This window comes from Anopheles coustani, chromosome 2 (assembly GCF_943734705.1).
Source record: "Anopheles coustani chromosome 2, idAnoCousDA_361_x.2, whole genome shotgun sequence".
Classification (NCBI taxonomy): Eukaryota; Metazoa; Arthropoda; class Insecta; order Diptera; family Culicidae; genus Anopheles; species Anopheles coustani.
This window is the reverse complement of record NC_071289.1, coordinates 55,051,241-55,064,904: the sequence shown is the minus strand read 5'-3', so window position 1 is coordinate 55,064,904 and position 13,664 is coordinate 55,051,241. Positions and strand designations below refer to the sequence as shown.

General features: G+C 41.6%; 2 protein-coding genes across 2 annotated transcripts; one reads left to right on the top strand and one right to left on the bottom strand.

Moving 5' to 3' along the window:
• The first annotated feature begins 124 nt into the window (after positions 1-124).
• LOC131262777 (uncharacterized) lies at positions 125-2,021 on the top strand. Its single transcript, XM_058264851.1, has 4 exons — positions 125-226; positions 795-1,023; positions 1,083-1,177; positions 1,390-2,021. Exons 1-4 carry the CDS (start codon positions 194-196, stop codon positions 1,936-1,938), a joined length of 906 nt encoding a protein of 301 aa, XP_058120834.1. The 5' UTR covers positions 125-193; the 3' UTR covers positions 1,939-2,021.
• Positions 2,022-2,287: 266 nt separating this feature from the next.
• Positions 2,288-13,232, bottom strand: LOC131262770 (muscle M-line assembly protein unc-89). Its single transcript, XM_058264841.1, has 6 exons — positions 12,733-13,232; positions 10,131-12,656; positions 9,883-10,055; positions 9,399-9,609; positions 8,892-9,035; positions 2,288-3,236 (listed from the first exon to the last, which is right to left on the bottom strand). The coding sequence occupies exons 1-6, from the start codon at positions 13,039-13,041 to the stop codon at positions 3,069-3,071; spliced, it is 3,531 nt and encodes a 1,176-aa protein (XP_058120824.1). The 5' UTR covers positions 13,042-13,232; the 3' UTR covers positions 2,288-3,068.
• Between the last annotated feature and the right edge of the window lie 432 nt (positions 13,233-13,664).

Sequence of the window (13,664 nt, the reverse complement as noted above, 5' to 3'; positions counted from 1 at the left end):
GTTACTAGAATGAAGCTAAATTTGCTAAGATAGCAAATTCGTTCTAGTAGCCTTGGATTAAAACTGTCAAATCAATTGGAAGTGTCAAAAGCGTTTGCAAATGTTTTGCACCCAAACTGGGTACGTGCGAAAATTTGTTTGTTTACGAATCCTTCCTTGCAAAAATTTCGCATCGCATTCCAGCAAAGTTAAAATGGAACAGAAGAAGAAAGTAAGGAGGCAGCTGGTAAGTATTCCAGTATATCGTCGTAATAGCATGCAAGAGGGTGTTGTTTTCCGCACTTTAGTTTCCCTTCCGGACAACTTTGGTTTGCAACGCAATTTGCGCTTCATGAGATTTAGCAAAAAATGGTATCATTTGTGTTTCCTCCTAGCTCATAACATAATAACCATCCGTTTTCGCAATGCCTTTGCTAATGAAGCAGCTTTTACATATTTTATCGTAAGTTTACTGGACGACTACCGTCTGAATAGCAGCCAACGTGGAGTTTTTTTTTTTTTGCAGTGACCATAACAAAATTGGGAAAGCGCAAATATGAATAGCTTTAACATAGGATTTTAATTTTCAAAATACGTGAAACATCTGTTAGTATTCTAAACTTTAAACACATCAATGATGTAGATAATAGTCAAATATATATAACAACTTTAAAACGTGGATTCATTGTTTTCCGTCAAAACGAAGCATCCAAGGTAATACACATGTATGTTAATGTCCCAACAAAAACGGCATAAACGGTTTCTTGGGAGTTGTTTTTATGTGTTTGTGTATTCGATTGTAATTTCTTTTTTAGGACAAAAAATTAACTTTAAAACTCATAACGGAAGTTAAGAAAAGACCCTTAATATGGGACAAACATTTGAAAGTTCATCGAGATATAAAACAGCTGAACGATGCATGGACAGAGATTGCCAGAGAAATTGGCCTACCCAAACAATTCGTCCTCAGTCAATGGAAGATCGTTCTTTCCTGTTTCCGTACATATAAAGCGAAAGTGAGGAAAAGTCAACAGAAGGCGACAGGTAAGCTGATAATAAGTTCGTAAATTTGATTTCTTAATTTACATCATTTCCTTTTTCAGGTTCTGATAAAGTGTACAAACCCGTTTGGTTCGCATACGATGTGATGGTTTCGTTCTTGTCAAAGGGTACAGATATGGAAAGGTTATTGGACTCTGTAAGTATTTTCTGTACTTGTTTTACATGGAAAAAAGATATAATATTTAATACGATAAATGCTCTCGTATACCTACGGGTCAATCCTAGAATTGGGCAACCTGAAGCATGTATGAAAGCAATTAGTTTTGCAATCTGCTGGAAAAGACGCAGCGTTTAGATGATTTGTTTTCTCTGCTCTTTTCTTGTCAACATTTGCTCTTTTTATTTCAGACCGAAATCAAGCGCTCCCCTTCAGATGATGAGGATCAAAAAACATCCTTAATGGATCCACTATCCGATATAGAATCATCAGCTTCAACAAGTGATACGACTCAAACCCCCGCAATCAAACGATTGGGCAGAATACATAAAAACGACGATCACCAGCAGGCTGGACAAAACGAAGCCTTTCCCAAGGATCTATTTTTAGAGTATATTTCCATGGAACTTAAAAACCTTCCCGAAAAGCGCCAACTGGAAGTGCGCAACAAATTATTTGGCGTTATTGCAGAGGAAAGGTTGATTAGTTTGAATGGTAGCTACGTGCAGGATAACTTAGAAACAAAAGCGACTGTAGAATTAAAAACGGCGAAAGAAAATTACAAAATTTTGCAAGCGGAACATCAGCAACTTAAGAAAGATTATGAAGAGCTATATACCAAATATCACAAGCAGGTAGCAGCAGCTGAATTGTACGAGGAATTCCTAGCAGAAGGTCAATCCATGGTTAATAATCTTACAGGCAAATTAATGGTAATACGAAATCAATTAATGAAATAAACGTCAGTGGCAAATATTTATTTTTAAAATAATTATTGAACAACTGTAAAGCTATTTCGGTGTAAATAAAAAACCGTTTAGATTTGCCTGAAGTGAATACTGCTTGACTTTATTCTTTTCTTTACATGAATCGGAAGGTTCACATTTGCGTCCAATAGTATCAGCAACGTTAAAAATAATTGAAAAAAAAGTTTTTATGAGGATATAAAAGCTTTAAGTTTTATATAACTTAATTTTTACTAACAATTATAGAAAAGAGACAAAAGTTGATAAGTTGAATTACTAAAAATGAGCCATATTGGCCAGTTCTTTGATCCCTTACAAGTCTTCATCACCAGATTAGCTTGCGAATTCGTACTGGTGTAAACTCTGGCAGACAAAGATTAAGAATTCCTAAACCTTTCTTTCTTAAAAAATTGATAAAAACTTCAGATAACTATTTGGTTAGAACTATAAAGTTAGAAAAATATATATTTGTACCTTTCACGTTTACATTTCTTCAAGATAGCCTTTTGTAGAAATTTCTTAAAACTACCTTCCATTTTAAGCTAATATTGCAAATATAAGCTCACTGTAGATAATGTTGGATAACAGAAGAATCAAAGGTATGAGGGAGACGTTTTTTATCGCCACCCAAAATAAATCAAATTATTTAGCAATTGAAGCAATCCCTACTTACACACTATTGCTAATCGTGGATGTCACTTGCATTTGCATTTCCATATTGCAAACTTCTAACGATAATTAAAACATCATGAACAATAAACGATTGGTGGTGTGGTTGTGCCTACACTTTGCTCATATATAATGATATAAATTTGATCATACGAAAGAAAGCACTATCAGATAGTATGTCTGCTCAAATAACAACGATTGTCGGAAAGTGTAGATAATGATTTGAGATTATTGTAAAATATTACAATAAATAACCGGTTCTCTCACGACCTCTTCGCCTCCAGGTGATCTCGATGAAAAATGATTACGAACGTCTCTCATTTGCAAAGTTTGATGTAAAACGATCTACACACATCCTAAATGTTACTAAAAAGGCATTTTAAAAATTCCTAGAACCGCTAGAATTGCTTAATGTAGTTGCAGCAGTGTTATCTACCAAATTGAATGCTAGTTTCCTACGCAATCCGTCCCAGTTCTCCTCCCTTGTTGATAAACAGCTTGAATTTCTGCTGGCATTCAGGTGTGGTCCACTGTTGAGTCTGCTTCTTTTGCTCCAAAGTCAGCACAAAGTCTAGTTTGGCCAGGAATTCCCGACGCAAATGTTGTTTGATCGATTGAATTGCCTGGGAAGAAAGTAAATATTTTTATAATACAGCCTTTTTCTATGGCAATATTCTACCTCTGTGAACTCCGTTATGGAATATTGAAATCCATCATGACATCTATGAACTTTGTTAATGATTCTATGAACTCAAATATCAGACCCTTAAGTTTTATTATCGGATTTTCAGATTGGAGGCCGGTTTGTTCATAGATTCAAATTTTATACTCATACATAAGTAGTCAACCAGTTTTATTATCAGATTTTCAGATTGGAGGCCCGGTTTGTTCATAGATTCAATTTTATACTCATACATAAGTAGTCAACCATTTGCTAAAGACTTTACTGTTCACACATGACGTATACGCTGTTATTCCATAGATTAATTAATTATTATAAAAAAATTGCACTTCCAAATCGGTTACGTTAATTGTCGACAGTAACGTTAATTATGAATATGTACACAATTTGCATCTATGAAACACACAACAAACCGGTATCCAATCTGACAATGCGATAGTGAAATTTAAGGTTCCGATATTCGATTGCATAGAAACAGTAACAACCGAACTTCACAGATGCCATATTCCGGTTTCACGATCCAATACGGGAGTTCACAGAGGCGATCAGCTGGCTTGCAACGTTTAGGCTTGCTCTATCCATAGATCCATAGGTTGTAAATCAATTGTAGTAAGAATTATGAAACAGTGCAACAACCAATCCCTCCTCTTTCACATGTATTCCCCGTATTACACGTCCATTTTAAGTAGAAGCTTAGTAATTACTGTTAGTAATAAAATAACACGACTTACCGTTAGATTTTTACATACAATTCACAACCAAAACGTATTTTGTATAAATCCATCATGAACATTTGACAGCATTCTAATGAGAATTCATAATACTTCATTCCACGCATTCATCAGACTTCGTTACATTCGTTGCAACTTCATTAACTCGTAAGTTATCAAAAACCAGTGAAACTATGATATAAATAATCTAACATTCTAAAAAGGTCATAGGCCAAACAAAACTCTCAATACACCACTTCTCTAAGTCCTTCGTTTTCAGTTTCCCAATCGGTCTTAATTAAAAAAAAAGGAATAATGTTTTATGAACACAGGATTTTTGAACAAAACATGTTCCCAAAAAGATTTTTTTTATCGTTATTCTCAAATTAATGTAGCAGTGTAATTAAAATTATGGGTAACCACTTTCTCTGCATAGAAAAAAAGAAATTGCACTATCTGTGATCTGTTGGAGCCCGCGACAGCCGAGCGGTAGCGCCGGTTAGAAAAATCGGCCCATGAGCGCCGGGGCTCACATCCTCGACGGCGTGGGTTCGAATCCCAACCGAGACCGGACCCTCCCCTGTACGAGAGGACTGACTATCCACGTACAACAGGGAAACAAGTCTTGTAAGCCCATAACGGGCAGGCATGACCAAGAGGTTGTTACGCCAAGAAGAAGAAGTGATCTGTTACTTTCGAATCTAGTGACATCCTTACGAATAACATGTTTTTTAAGTTTTTAACTCAACATTGCAAAACTTGATTTAACAATTTAAAACATGTTTGCAGCGCATACGCATGAAGCCGTAATTCGAAGTGATCGATCCTTTGATGAGGGAGAAGAAATAAATAAATTCCACCAGCCGAACAGTTGCATTTGCTCATGATCAAAGTAGATGATCCGCTAAAGGAAACATGATCCACTTGGCGTGTGATGATGCTAAACGTCTGATTATGTTTGTTTATTTATGTCTACCGGCTGTCTAAACGTTGCTCTGGTCATGTTACGAACCATCTATTCACTTTTTTTTTGCTTAACTCAGCTGCTTCGGCGCGTAAGACAAATTTCCCATCGTCGCACTGTGTTTATGCATGGATGTTCAGGCTTTTCACTTCTTCCGCTAACGTGCTAGCTCTTGCCTACCTACTCTAAACGATTCCGATTCACGATTCGATATTGGGGATGGTTGCGGAAGACATCGGGACGTGGAGCACCGACGTGGAGGATATGCGAGAGCGACTAGTTCTTAACGATGAAAATGGATCATCAGTGGCATCAAGCCACTTTTCTGTTCCTTGTTAATGGAAAAAAAAAAGAAATGAATGGTCATTTCGTTGCCAATATACGGTGGAAGATTTATTTTCCTCGTTGCTCGGAAAAGCGGGTAGGCTAGTGGTAACCCGAGGCCCGAGGGCAACCATTTTTTTAACACTACCACATTGGTGTCGAACTCAATTTTGTTCATCAAGCATTTTTTCCTTGTCACTTGATTTCCATTAACAATTTAACTCTACAAATATTGTATTGAAAATTCCAAAAACTTTTCTGAATTAAATCATCATGGTTTCAAACATTCCTTTAGTAGGATTCACACAAGTCATTCGAAGCAATATTTGGTCCCTTCCTTAGTTGAGTTTACTTTTTTGTTGATTGAAATTGATTGATTTATTTATTTATTTATTTATATATATATCTATTGAAAACGCTGGATAAAATATGGCCTTCTGGTAAACATAATTACGATAGAGATAAAGACATTTGTGAATGGTTTATTCTGAGTTGATTAAAAATAGATACAAGCAATAATTTAAGCGTAACTTCAAAACTATTTCTTTTGTGCTTTTGCTTTTTAAAAGCATGACATAAAAGACGCACGCGGCACTTCATTCGAAAATAACGATTAGCGCACTATACTACCCATAAATTCAGCAATGTGTGGGATATATAACACTGATCGCATAAACTTATTTAACAGTTCGCCCAAATACATATAGTCCAGGCAAGTCCATAGTTTTAATGTTTATTATTTAAAATGAATATTCTTTCAACCTGTTTTAAGAAAAATTTTAAATGTTACATGCAAAGACAGGTTAATCGACAGATGAGAAGAAATTTCATTTGTTAACTAGAACCACGATATGCCACCACTGCAATGGGTGACGATCGCCTCCTGTTGGCACGTTCCATTTCCCCAAATCATCCTCATTTATTCGACAGCGTGCAGGTGGGTTTTTAAACAAGTATATCAATGTTTTTAAGAAGACGTTCTTTTTTCGCTCCGCAACTGCCGTCCTGTGGACTGCTTACCCACCCCAGGAAGATCTTCCGAAAAAAAAAGAATGGGAGATAGGAAGCAAAGAAGGGGATGGCCGATTTTTCACTGGCAGGAAACACCGGATACCATATGTCTACATGACCCTGCCCTGCCATCGTGTTGCTGGATGCAAGGAAGGAAAAAAAAAATGTTAACTTCTCGTGAGCGGAGAGTTTGCAATTTCGGCGTTTGGCTTCTTCTGCCAATGGCCGGTATTTCGAAACACGACCAGCAGTCTCGATGCATGGGGTCAACCCAAGGCAAACCAGACACAGCAGGCAACGCTGTCTCCTAGATTTTGCTCATCATGGCTCTCCATTAGATTCACCGAACGCCGGGACCGGCACGATCGTTCTTTGCGCTGCTTGGCGATCCAATTGGCAGAGCGCACTGTTTAGTTTCTTTGCCAATGGTGCGTCGTTTGGATCGGCTAGTGGGGCCCTACTATATCACGGACTATCGAACACAAGGAGATCGAGTGATTATCGTTCGGGCACGCGAATAAACTGTGGTCGTGTTTATTGCTTCATTTAACGCAGTCCAATGGGAATGGTGACGGTCGTAGCATCAGCAGGAATATCATGCAGCGCAACGAGTCGGTCGTTGAATTCGGTTTTAATCGTTGGCTTCGTTGCGACCCTATTCGGGCCAGCACTCGCCGCTAGTTCTTATAAATATCGTTATGAAGATTATGTAAGATCGTTGCACAGAGGGATCAGGGCGAGAGAAAACATGACCCAAAAAACAAAACCGCGACCAAACCGATTCGATTATTACCATCTTCTAGGACACGATGATGGGGACGTGCCGGGAAAACGAGGTTTGTAACATCGTCCACAACCGCTATTGGATGCCAAGTACGGTGGATAAGATTTGCCGTTGCCCACTAAGTGCCCAGAGCTGCCCGGTAGTGCATTCGATGCACGGTAACGTGATGAACGTGAATAGCCGAACGCAGATGAAGTTCTGTGAGCCGCTCCGTAATCTTCGTCCATGCCGGGACGGCGAGATTGCGCTACGGCGCAAAACACTGTACCAGTCTTATAACGTGAAGAACGTTTCGATCGTTGTCGACTGCCTGTGCGACCATCGGCAGAGCTATTGGATGTTCCATAACCGATCTGGGGAGGACTTTAACGATGCCCGGCATATAATTACCGTGGTACAAAATTACAAGTGCATAGGTAGGTACCGTTGGCTTTTCAGAGACCAATGTAGTGTGTAGTATTTATACAAGAAAGAACAGATCTACTAAAGAGGTTTGTCTCGTTTGCAAACGCATATTGTGCGATTGATATGTTACATGCAAACTGATAGAAACATCTCCTAAAAGGGGATCGATATTAATCTTCCTAAAACAACTGAAATCGATGAACTTGATCATACATTTTTTTCGATAGTCACAATATAGTGTGCGATTGATATGTTACATGCAAACTGATAGAAACATCTCCCAAAAGAGGATCGATATTAATCTTCCTAAAACAACTGAAATCGATGAACTTGTTCATACATTTTTTTCGATAGTCACGATGCTCAACAATCCTTAGGTCAATTTACAACATTTAGAAATCCCACCAATAGCAACGACGTAGAATCGATTGCCTAGAAATGTATAACAGTTATTTTCAAAATACGAACGTCAATTAAAAATTCTTGTTGACAGAAGATTGGATCTAAATTCGTTCGACTATTATAAACATGTAGAATTTTGTTCATTGCTTTTTATCGCCTCGGCATGTGAATTTGTTACAAGGCTTGAATGTACAGTTCTGCTATATTGTGGCTCTGTCTGACCCAGTTTCCACTACTGATAGCGCTTAGCTACAGAAACCTAGGAGGACGCCGATCAAAAACGGATCGAAAAATAGCGCCAATTTATGAAAATGGGGAATAGAAAGTTTTCAATTCAGTTGGACAGATAGCTTCTTCTGTCCTGGCTTCAAGAGGAAACCTATTAGGGTTGCAGCACTATTTTTGAGTTGATTGATTGATTAGTTTAGATAAATAAACCATATCTTGTACAAAACCCTTGTTGCGTTTGTTACGTTGGTAACAAGCACATTTCGTTTTCAAGATAAGAATACTTCAAAATCCCAGACATATGCATGTTTTAGGTGATTCTAGAACCCAGGAAATTCTTTGTACGTTCTTTTAATCGCATAAACCTTTTTTTAAATCAGTAAATCTGTTGAGAAGCGTCGGTGCCAAAAAGATCGTGCATCCTTTGAAAAACCAACTAACACTCATCTCTCGCATGATCATATCTATTTTTCCCAGCACTGAAGCGTTGCGCTCCGCACGAGTTCTGCGGCTACGGGCGACGAGATTACGGCTTCATCTACCACCGCTGCACCTGCCCCGTGTCGCATCAGTGCAAGTTTGATCTGGATGAGACCGAAAACGATATCAGCGAGTTGTTTTACGAAGGCCCGGCCTATATTGCCCATTGTGTGCCGATCTACGACTACGACTGGTGGTAAACATCCGAGAATCGTATGTGTGCAATGTATGTGTGTGTTTGTGCGTGTGCGTATGTGTGTGTATGTATAATTATTTGGTAACACTTACCTGAGTGGATTGCGAGGACATCTTCACCGTTAGCGCACGCGCACGCTCGTGGAAGCGATCCGACGGAGCAACATCCGTCACGAGACCATAGTCTAGAGCAACAACGGAAGAAATGCGCTTCCCTTGCAGGATTAAATCGGTCAGCTAAGGGAGGGGAAGAAAATGGCACGAGAAGTGGAAGAAAGAAGATATGTATTAAAATGAAATTAAAAAATAATTTAATCTGGGCAATCTTTGCAATATTGTTATGAGCTTGTCTGTTGTTTAACATTTGCGATAGAAAATATTCGATTCGATAATCATGGTCGAAAAATAGGTGTTGAAAATAACCAACCAAAGCTACAAGTTGTTAAACAAACAATTTTAAAATAACCTTATCAACTAACATGCTCTTGGAGTAAAACTTTGTATAGAAATAAATGAGAGCTATTAACGTTTTCTTATAACCCGCAGCACATTTTTGTGAACGTTAACGAAACATAAAAAAGAAAACATGATAATTCTTACGGCCTTCGGTTTCAGCGTACGGCAGCTGGTGAACGCCTTTAGCGCCTCCGGTAGATAGCCAAAATGGCCGTACGGTGTCATGAAGGTACTGCCGGTCTGCGCTAGCACGATATCAAATATGGGCAGTATTGTAACGCCCATCCCGAGCACATCGCCGTGCACCGCGGCCACGATCGGTTTGGAGAAGGAGATCAACGACTTTAAAAACGACCTGCCAATGGAAAGCGTACATATGAGTTGGACGAAGAAGAAGAGTTGGTTTAGTCATCATAATGCCCGGCGATTGTTGTAGAGAATGATCAGGCTATAAAAAGGAAAGATCAGGCATGTCGAGGTAGATAAATTCAGAGAGTGATTGGAAGAGGTGGTTTAAAGAAGAAATAATATATACCTATGTAGAAGAATAAGAAACCCGAAACCTTACATGCGCTTGTGGGCAAGGGATTGAGGGGGTCTTTTCTTAGATTTCTATCTTTAAACTTACTTCAAACATTCCCCCATTTCTTCGGCATTCACTTTTCGTTTATGTACCGGTTGTAGCAGGTGGCCCACATCTAAACCGCGGCTGAAGTGTTCACCGGAGGACATTAACAGTACGGCCGCAACGCGCGATTCCTTTTCCAGCAGCGTGAATACTTCGGAAAGCTCGTTCATTGCCTGTTACGAGAGACGGGATAGGCGTGTTAGATGCTAGGTTTGTGTTACTGAGCGGTTTCTAGTCCTTATCATTACCTGCATCGAAAAAACGTCCTTCAGGGCAGTCATGTTATCACCACCGCCACTCGTAACTATCCCCTTTGTTTTCAGCAAGATTTCCACATACGCACCATAGCGTTGCCAGGACACTTGTTTCATGTCATTGAGGCGTCGCTTGGTGGCCTCGTGAAGGTCGTCGTTTTCCTGTTTAATAAGCTCCCCGGTGGCACTCACCACGTATTCCCCACCAAAGTCCACCTCATCTAGCGACATCGCGGGCGTTCCCTTAGCGCCGGCCCTTCTCTTCGCTTGCGTTTGTTTCGCCGCATTGTTCCCGCCGGTGGTGTTGTTCGGTGGGGAACTATGCTTTTTGTCACTCATTTCCAACGGGTCGCGGATGTTCTTCAATGCCTTCGACAGTTTTCCTCTCATGTTGGCCAACAGTGATGGGTCGACCTTCATTTCATTCCCCGTCCCCGGGTTGGTGACTGGCTTCGGTGTAGGCTTTGCAAATAGGAAACTATCATCTTCCTTTGCCTGATGATCATCATCATCGGATGGTTTTGTCGTGCCGGAAGCCACCATCGCGTTTGGCGACTCATACGCTGACTGGTCGATGCTCAAACGCCGCGGACTGGCGCACGAGCTCGAGTACGAGCTGTTCGAGCGTCGCCGGATAATCATCGCATCGTCTCCTCCTTGTGCATTGTACACGTAGTCCCAGTCTTTCAGCGTAGATGCGTTCTTACGCTTCCGACCCCCGGTGGCTGGGTGAGCAGCAGCTCCCACTGGACTCTGATTGATCTTTTTCGTAGACACCTGAGAGCCAACCGCACTCGCGTCGGGCTTCTGCGGCAAACCCGTATCAGAAGCACCGCCACTAACGCTCGTTATTGGTGTTTGCTGGTTCGAAGGGGTTGGTGCACGTTTCGGACGCACCCTCAAACCCTGCTGGTTTGTTCCATCCGTCGGTGATTTGCCTTGGTTGATGACGGCGTCGGTGATAATTTTCGTTTTGGCGAGCAGCTTCTCATCTTCGTCGCTCGTATCGACGGCGGTTGTTTTCAGCAAGTCCTTCTGGTTCGCTTCACACTCGACATCATACAGCATATTGATGGCGCCCTCGTCCGCCAGCAGCCGTTCGATTTCGTTCTTTTTTCGCTTTTTCGCTTTGGCGTCGAGCATCGTCGTCGTGTTGGGGGCGGTGGTGGTATTGTTGTTTTCCCTCGCCGGTGACGGCCGAACCGGTTCCGGAGTAAGAGCTCGTTTCTGAACCGACTTTGGAGGGCCGTCATTGAACATGCGCACTGCAACGGAATCGGCACGCTTACGGCGCATGGTTGCTAAGGGAGGATTTCCCTGCGCGGAAACGGGGACGGGAACGTTACCGCGATTGGATTTGACCAGTGCGGCAAAGGGTATCGTCGCGTCCGATGGATCCCAAATGATTTTTTTCTTGATAACACGGCGCTGTTCTGTCACGTGTGGTAGGGATGGTGTAGCAAAGTTACCTTCCTCCAGGACACCGCCGTCGGCCTTAGCGATCGAGCCTGTGGATGGTTTAGAAATCTCTCCAATATTACGTTTTTCTGTCGCTCCAGCATCTGCTTGCGGTTCGTCATCCCAGTCCGACACAAGGGCATCTACAAGCTCCGAACTCTTGTTCGGTGTTTGTGGGCTGCTGGTGGTTGGTGGTGATTTCAGTTTTGGCGCTGGCGATGTCTTTTCTTTCGGTTCTGCAATCGTCGTTGGCCTGGTGGAATCTTTGGCAATCTTTATCGCCCCTTTAGCCGTGGGACTATTTTCACGCGGTTCTTCTTTAACCAGCATTGCGTTGGTTAGCGATTTCCCACCGATTGGTCTAATGGTTGTTTGCCCTTTAATCGTCACCGCTGTCGGTACCTTCGGTATCGCTGGTACGCTTTGCACAGGCAGTTTTGTCACTTCCAGTGGGTCAGAAGCGGGTAATTCGTCATCGGTCGGCGTTTTGGTGGTTGTCTTTACATTCGACGCCTTGGTACGACGTTTATTTTTCGGGAACGTAGGTAGACTCTCCATTTGACGCCGAGCGATCTCCTTCTCGCGTTCCTTCTTTGCCTTTTCCATATCATCCTGATCAAGAATGAATATTTCCATTTCTTCTACCCCCTCCCCTGAACTATTGGTACCGACACAAACTTCTATTTCCGTTGCGTTTTCGCGTATTTCAACATCGTTGCCTTCCAGTATTGCGATAAGATCATGCTCCTCCAGTTTGGTTTCCTTCGTTTCTATCGACGGAATCGGCGTGGGTGGTATTTCACTGCTCAGTATGAGATCTTGTGGTATTTCTATTGCACCGCTCGTGTCCAACGGCTTACGAGGAGTGACCGGAGTAGCAGTACTTGTAGATTTTATTTCTATCTGTTTACTTAGCCTATTGCGCATCTTTTGCAAAAGGCTTTCCTTTGAAGGTAGTTCCGCTGGCGGTGGTTTTGATGATATCGTTTGCTCTTTCAGCGTCTTTAGCAAATCGCGTGTGGTGACAATAGGTTTACCTGGCACCTTTTTCGGCTGAATCAGCTGCAATGGATATTAAGATAAAACAATCGGTAATCTACCCAAGGGCACGAAACACTATTGATATGGTTAAGCTTACATTTGTTGACGTTTTCCCAACGGCTCCGGGCACCAAATTTCTTGCGTCGTCCCGGGCGGCGGGCTTCCCAGCGGGCAGACCCGCGATTTTTTCATCCCGAGTTTTCTTCGGGGGTTCTAACGTGATCAACGTTTTGTTCTCCTCGTCGCTCAGTAGGACGGCGTCGTCGGTTTGTGTTGCCGTTTTTACCGCCGGTCCCGTTAGCAATCCATCGTCGGCGATGTTGGAAAAGGCTGCACCCGCAGTGTACTGTTTACCTTTTGCCTCGTCCGGCCCTTTTCGGCCATCGAGTGCTTTCGGTTCACTCATTGTGCGAGGTGCGTCGGTTTGTTATTTGGCGGCGATGCGGGCATCTAGCGCCAAGCACTTGAAGGCGTTCTTGCACGCAGGCACACCCACAATAGCACGTACTTGGGCCGTGCGGAAACCTAGTAAATGTGCTTGAGACGACCTCTACATCTAACACAAGGTATGGGCTATTATGTTGATATTTGCTTTACTGTACAATCTTATTTTCTTTGAAAAGTATTAAAAAGCCTATCGTAGTACCTTCGCGTTCCAATGCACATCACGTTGACAGTTCATCTGTTATCTACAGTCAAGGTGAATATAGCATAGAGATACGCTTCGAGCTGTCAACTTTCTTGCGACTGGCTTTACCTAATTTAAAAAAAAAGCTAAAATAAACGTTACAAATCAAATTTCAAAATAAAGATAAAGAAAATGTTTTCCTTCTTTTTCGCCTATAGAATTGGTGCCGAAAATCAAGCAGAGCTGGAAAACTAATAACTGATTTATTGAGCAATCGTTGCAAAGAATATGTTCTGCCCAATTTTGTTTACTTGTTTTAAGGTGTATATCAAAATGCACTGAAAAGAAGTGGATCAGTGAATGTTGCAAGTTGATTAGCCAAACGAGTTGACTCCATCTGT